The sequence below is a fragment of the Octopus bimaculoides genome, chromosome 9 (assembly GCF_001194135.2).
Source record: "Octopus bimaculoides isolate UCB-OBI-ISO-001 chromosome 9, ASM119413v2, whole genome shotgun sequence".
Taxonomy (NCBI): domain Eukaryota; kingdom Metazoa; phylum Mollusca; class Cephalopoda; order Octopoda; family Octopodidae; genus Octopus; species Octopus bimaculoides.
This window is the reverse complement of record NC_068989.1, coordinates 57,978,305-57,985,055: the sequence shown is the minus strand read 5'-3', so window position 1 is coordinate 57,985,055 and position 6,751 is coordinate 57,978,305. Positions and strand designations below refer to the sequence as shown.

Sequence of the window (6,751 nt, the reverse complement as noted above, 5' to 3'; positions counted from 1 at the left end):
AAGGTCATGCTTCACCACCTCAAGGAAAATGAATGTAAAAATACATTAAGCAGGATATATTGTAGACAATTCAAAATTATCCACGAATATATCAGTGGCCAGAATATGCAATCAAACAATTGTTATATGAGAAGAGTGCAATAATTGTGAATAAATCACAGTTATAATGGAGAAGGTTAAAAACCCTTACATGCCTAGAAATAGCAGTCAAAACCGCCATAAAGCCAATATAATCATTCATATTCTTTCTCCTCAACTATAAATGCTATTAGCAAGTGATATGACATAAAATTCAAAACCTAAATAAAAATAATAGTCCTTCCATTGAAATTTCAAAGTTAGGAACCAAAAATGGATCCATTCTTCTTTTCAGGAGAACATTCCTGTACATAGATTTTAACACAAAAAAAACACCTTGGGGCTTAATATGTGTCCCAACCAGCAAGAATAATGTGTCAACATTTATCTACACAATTCAAATTCTGAATTCAAACGTCATGCACAGCATTCATAATAGGAGACCAGTTGAACTAGCCACTGTGAAGAATCAGATATGAGTGAAAAATAAATAATAAAAGGGGAATGAATGTAAAAATACACTATGCGGGATATATTGTAGACAATTCAAAATTATCCACGAATATATCAGTGGCCAGAACATGCGATCAAAAAATTATTATATGAGAAGAGTGCAATAATTGTGAATAAATCACAATTATAATGGAGAGGGTTAAAAACCCTTACATGCCTTTCTGTTTCCGTCTACCAAATCCACTCACAAGGCTTTGGTCAGCCTGAGACTATAGTGAGAGACACTTGCCCAAGGTGCCACACAGTGGGACTGAACCTGGAACCATGTGGTTGGGAAGCAAGCTTCTTACCACAGAGGCATGCCTGTGCCTATTATAATTTGTAATAAAAACTTAAATATTTCTTGTATTGTAAAAGTATAAACAATTTATTGTACATTAATTTTAATAAGAAAATCTCACACACACCCCCAAGGGCCATATGGACCCTAGTTGAAAACCACTGCTTTAGAGAATATGTTTACCTGTCGTTCCTGATTCTTCTATGTCTTTTTTAGTATCAACTATTATTTCTGGCAGGTGGGAAATTGGTACACACACATCTGTACTATATGGCTGAAAGAAAGAGAAAACAATGTATTATGGGAAATTACAACAGCATTACATTATTCTTTTACTTATTTCAGTCATTTAACTGCAGCCATGCTGGAGCACCGACATTCCAATATTATTATATTATCCTGTGTTACACGACAATGTATCCTAAAATTATAAAAAGTAAAATTGCTATTTTCATTCTTTTACTCTCTAGGGTTTGTTCAAGCTGACGCTCGTCAATCAGATCCCTAAGGGTGCTCAAATTTGTTTCACCCGTGTTCTCTCAAAACTGCTGAAGAACATCTGCCTATCCATCAACACCTCGGATTGGCAGAAATTGTTCCTGTTCGCTTTGGTCTCCCTCCATGTAATGAATGGGAATAGTGGATCCCTCACTCCTTCCCTGAAATGGCAGTTCAAATCTACCCCAACTACTGTTCATCTCAAGTCAGTCATCAGCTCAACCCTGAACAATGATCAACCACCTAACTTGAAGGTTGTTAATGCTAAATTCAGCAAATTTTACATTAAAGGGCTGTTTGCCTTCTTTCCTCGTCCTGTGTACCACAGACTCCCTCAACCAACTGAAGGAGAAACTTCCTTTGGCCTCTCCAGATGATCACCTACACTGGCCTGACCCACCAAGTTTTCAACAACCCATCTTTAACCCCTGACAATGTCAGAAAGGTAATTGACTCTTTTCCAGCAGATTCTGGTGCTGAGATCAATGGATTATGACCTCAGCATCTCAAGCATGTTATCTCCATTAGCTGATGAAGCTGGGCTCAAACTCTTGGAGAACCTAACACAGTTTATAAACTTGTTCTTGTCTGAGTGTCCTTGCCTACATTCATCCCTTGTTCTTTGGGGCCAAACTATTTCGTCTCATCAAGCCCAACAGTGACCTCTACCCCATATCAGTTGGTTATACTCTGTGACAGCTTACAGCAAAAGTGTGCCTGTCCTCAGTTTCTAACTGCCTGACCGAGGAATTTTCCCCTATTTGGCTCGGAGTGGGTACTAAGCTAGGTTGCGAGCTGCTGCTCATGCCACCAGGGCTTTCACCAACTATTTATACATATGCATGCAACTGCTGAAAATTTACTATAGGAACAAGGCCTGGAATTTGGAGTCAATTATATTGACTTCAGTGTTTAACTAGGTACTTATTTCATCAACCCCAAAAGAATGAAAGGACCTTGGCAGAATTTGAACTCAGAACGGGAAGACAGACAAAAAGACACTAAGCATGATAACCTACCTTTGAGCCAGGCCGGAGAGCTAGGCATGCATACAACATGTCGTGCCGAGCTCTCCATAACTTGTTTCTTTCATCAGCATCTGTAGCCCACTTAAAGTCGGAACCTTCATTAGATTTGGCTATTTCACCTTTTGAAAGTTTATAGAGAAAAAAAATTTATAACAAAGCAAAGACATGATAAGCAAAAATAAGCTAAACAACAGATATATTGTTTGGACATTACATTAAATTAGTGAAAGTTAATTCAGACTTAACAGATAGAAAACTAAATTATAATAAAGATAATTAAACTCCACCTAAAATGTAAGCAAAAAGATATTTTCAAAAGTCATGGGTATTGTGTTGATTTTTGATTTTATATAAAAATGTTCGTAAGTTGTAGAGGTATTGAATTGAAAAAGATAACCAAAGTTGTTGGAAAGAGTGTGGATAATTCTGTGGGCTTCAACCAAGTTAGCTGCTAGACATTGAAACTTTAAACATGTTGATGCCCAGAGAAGCAAAATGTTCAAGATATGGTGAGTGACAGAGGGGTATTTGTTTGGTTGCACATTCCTAGACAGCTTTCAGTAGATTGATATTCTGGACAAGATGGGGGTTCTAGATGAGAAAAACAAAATGTAAGTGTGGATGTACCATAGCTATATATAGCTTTAAATAGATAACAGGTGAGTAGCTGACAAAGGTCTTACTGAGAATTGCTAAGACACTATTGGCCTTTTTGATTATTAGGAATGTGGTTCATTCAACACAAATCATTGTAGACAATAATGCCTTGGTCACATTCACTAGCAGACTTCTATTCATCTATTCTTCCCTCTTCTCTAACTCCAGATTTAGTTTATAAGATTGTGAAATGCCAGAGTCATTAGACTGTTAGAGAGAATGCTATACAGTATTCTTTCCTGTTTTCTGTGATTGAGTTCAAATCTCAATGAGATCAACTTTACCTTTCATGGACAATAAAATAAAGTACCAGTTCTGTACTATGATCAATCCCTTTCTCTCCTTTCTCTCTGTAAGAAGCAGATCCTGGGCAGACAAAGAAGATGGTCACTGCCAGATTTAAAATTCCCAAGAGATGCTATATGCCATGAAGGTGTCCCTATAACTTTAGCAGGAATCAAGGGGTGGGGTAAGGAAGGAAAGAATTGTCTTACACATGCAATATTTTCAAAAGTTTCTCAAGTTTCTCATTACAGTCTGAAGTTTCAAGAAATGAAGCTATCATATGTGTAATCTTAAATTTAAACAACTTTAACCCTTTAGCATTCATATTATTCTGTCAAATGTAATGTTTATTTATTCACATTGTTTTGAATTAATCATGTATTATCTTGTACCTTTGAAATTTTTATGATGTGATTGCTTATTTTTAGAATGATATTGTAGGATAGGTGGAAGAGGCCAGATCTAGTTAGTCTGAACATAAAATAGGTAGAATATATGGGTTGGATATGGCAGGTTTAAATGCTAAGGCGTTAATAAATGTTATAGCAGAATTGAGGGAAGTGGGTTTTATGCCAGGTGTTCTTGAGTATAGACAATAATAAATACTGCACTTCCACTCAATTGAATGTGTGTGTGGGGAGGGGGGGGTCTTGTTTTGTGAGTTCGTTAGCAGCCACACTAGTGCTGGTACCGTGTAAAAAGTACCAAATATATTCTGCAAAGTGGTTGGAATTAGGAAGGACATTCTGCCATAGAAACTGTACCAAAGCATATATTGGAACTCAACACAGTCCTCTGTCAAACTGTCCAACCCATGCCAGCAAGCAAGATGAACATTAAATAATGATGATGAAAGAAGATTTATAGATTTAGTCTGTGTCGACACAAGTTATCTTGACTACAGGAGATAGCATGCTCCTGGTATATACAAGGGGGTGCTGTAAAGTTCCTGGCTTTAAGGGTATCGCAAAAGGCCTGGTTAGAGACCCAACCTTCCAAGTTCCTTTACAGGGCTTAGAAAAACTGAAGGACTGCTGCAATAAGTGTGTGAATCTGAGAGGGGAATATGTTGAATAAAATCATAATTAACTAATCCTCTGTATTTTCGCTTACTTGAAGCCAGAAACTTTACAGCACCTCCTCATATATACATTAAAAAATCTATTAATGTGTACATATGCTAACAAAAGAGGTATTTTAATAAATTTCTTAAATACATACAGACTGTTTCCACTTGACTATTCAGTGATTCTGCAGCACCGTGGAACTCCAGGAAAAGCGTTGGTGCCACATTTAGTGAGAGTTTGCTATATTTGTTGCAGGCATCAATCATAACTTCATCCATGAATTCTAAGTAGAAAAAAATGTAGATTGAAGCAATAAACAAGTTTCCTAAATATTCAATTTAAGTTCATGATCAATCTCAAATTATTTTCAATATTTTTGTTTCTTTGCTTGTTCATTTCTCCACTTTAGATTTGTTGTTATTGTATGTGACAAAATAGCTCTGCAGCAAATACTTAATACCCATTTTCACTTAAGTCAAAGAGAGTGCCTCTATGCAGTTGCTTGACCAGCTAGAAATAGCGGCCAAATCTTCCTCAAATTACCTACTATGTCTTAAGAAGCACACACTAGATATTACACTCTAAGATAAACTGTCACAAGAATTTTTTCTCTATAGACATTTTTATACTGGCTAAAACAAATCAGTCTCACCTTTCCTTCTTAACTCCACTCCCACAGAATTGCATTCCCACCTGCCCCCTCCCCTTTGCCTGATGGAGGGTATTCTCTTGGTTGCACGTCGCTGAACGATTTCCAGACGATTAATATCATGGGCAAGATAGGGGTTCCAGACCGGTGATGCAAATTCCAGGTGAAGCCACACCATAACTATATAAAGCCTCAGATAGATAGCCAGAGAGCAGCTCACAAAGGACTTGGTAAGTAATACCAAGACACCCTCAGCCTTCTTGGTAATTTTAGTAATGTGTTTTGTCCAATGCAAATCGCTGTCGACAATAATGCCCAGGTCATGTTCGGAAGAAGACTTTTTGAGATTAGTGTTGTGGAGGGAGTAAGTAGACACTGGGTTTTTCCTCCCAAAATGCATGGTGGTACATTTGTCCACAGCCAGCCTGAGTACAGATTTCCAATGGAGAAATCACAGATCCACACCATTTCAATGGTAACTGTGACAAGGATGTGTGTGTAACAATCCATTAAAATCTATGAATTATTCACATCTCATGCTAACACCATATAAGTCAACACAGTCATTTGATTTGCTAGTAATAACAGCCAAATCTTCCTCAAATCACAGTCTGTTGTTTCAAAAAATGAACATAATGGTTAATGTGATCCTAAATATACTGTATCTGGCAAAATGTAAAAAAGTTGGGATGATTATGTTTGTGCTATTCAGGCAGAATTAATGCCACAAGAAATTTTTGTTTGACTGCATTATCATGTGGCAAAAAGTAAAGAGATGAGTAAGTGATAAATCCAATGTTCTTAGAACACAACTTAGAACCAGGAAACAACAAACAAGGATAATATCAATACAAACAGAATTATAGAGAATACAATATTACGAAAGTAAACCTATTAATTTTGTATACGTACCTATTCTTGCTATGGGAATACCACACTGCAAAGTCATCACCGTCGTGTCTACTGCCGCTTGCACAGAGGGAAAATGGCAAACAGCTGAAATAGTCTGCAATGGCAAACAAGAATATATAGATACTGCATCAAGTTTTAGAACACTATTACAGTATAGCAGTAATATTTATAAATATATAATGGTTATGTTGCTATCACTTTTAAGCAATAATATACTTAAATATACATAAAAGGGTGCAGGTATAGCTGTGTGGTTAAAAAAGTTTACTTCCTAACCACATGGTTTTGAGTTCAGTCCCACAGTGGGACCGTATCTTCTGTTACTGCCTTGCAGTCGACCAAAGTTTTGCGAGTAGATTTGGTATACTCACCAGCTAAGTGAATATCACAAAATGACAGTGATATACATAAAAATATAATGGACCGGTTTGCTATTGCAGTATATCAATACAGACTGTCCTCATTTAACGACCTACCTATTTAACGACCACTCGGAGTTACGACGAACTTTACGAGCCGTCATAACATATTTTACAAAATATAAAAACTTAAAAACTTTGACTGTCGTATTGTGCGCTGTACAAGAACTGCCGTCGTGATGGCAGCGGACGGCAGCGCATCCCGAGCACCCAGACTCACCCTCCGACACGCTCGCTCTCTCACTCTCCCGCCTGTGGTCAGCCAGGCAACACAGTGACGCTCTCTGTACCTATATTACTATTTCGTCTCTTTTTTCCATTATCTCTTGGACTTTTTCAATGTTATCGAGAAATTTATGACGAAA

The 6,751-nt window shown here is 37.2% G+C and overlaps 1 protein-coding gene across 1 annotated transcript in view; it reads right to left on the bottom strand.

Annotated features, from left to right (window-relative positions):
* LOC106871388 (probable D-lactate dehydrogenase, mitochondrial) overlaps window positions 1-6,751 on the bottom strand; it is a 25,497-nt gene that overhangs the window by 5,522 nt on the left and 13,224 nt on the right. Inside the window, exons 7-10 of the mRNA XM_052970916.1 lie at window positions 5,968-6,061; window positions 4,561-4,689; window positions 2,389-2,516; window positions 1,055-1,145 (exon numbers count right to left, since the gene is read on the bottom strand). Coding sequence (XP_052826876.1) covers window positions 1,055-1,145; window positions 2,389-2,516; window positions 4,561-4,689; window positions 5,968-6,061 — 442 coding nt within the window. The remainder of the gene's footprint in view (window positions 1-1,054; window positions 1,146-2,388; window positions 2,517-4,560; window positions 4,690-5,967; window positions 6,062-6,751) is intronic.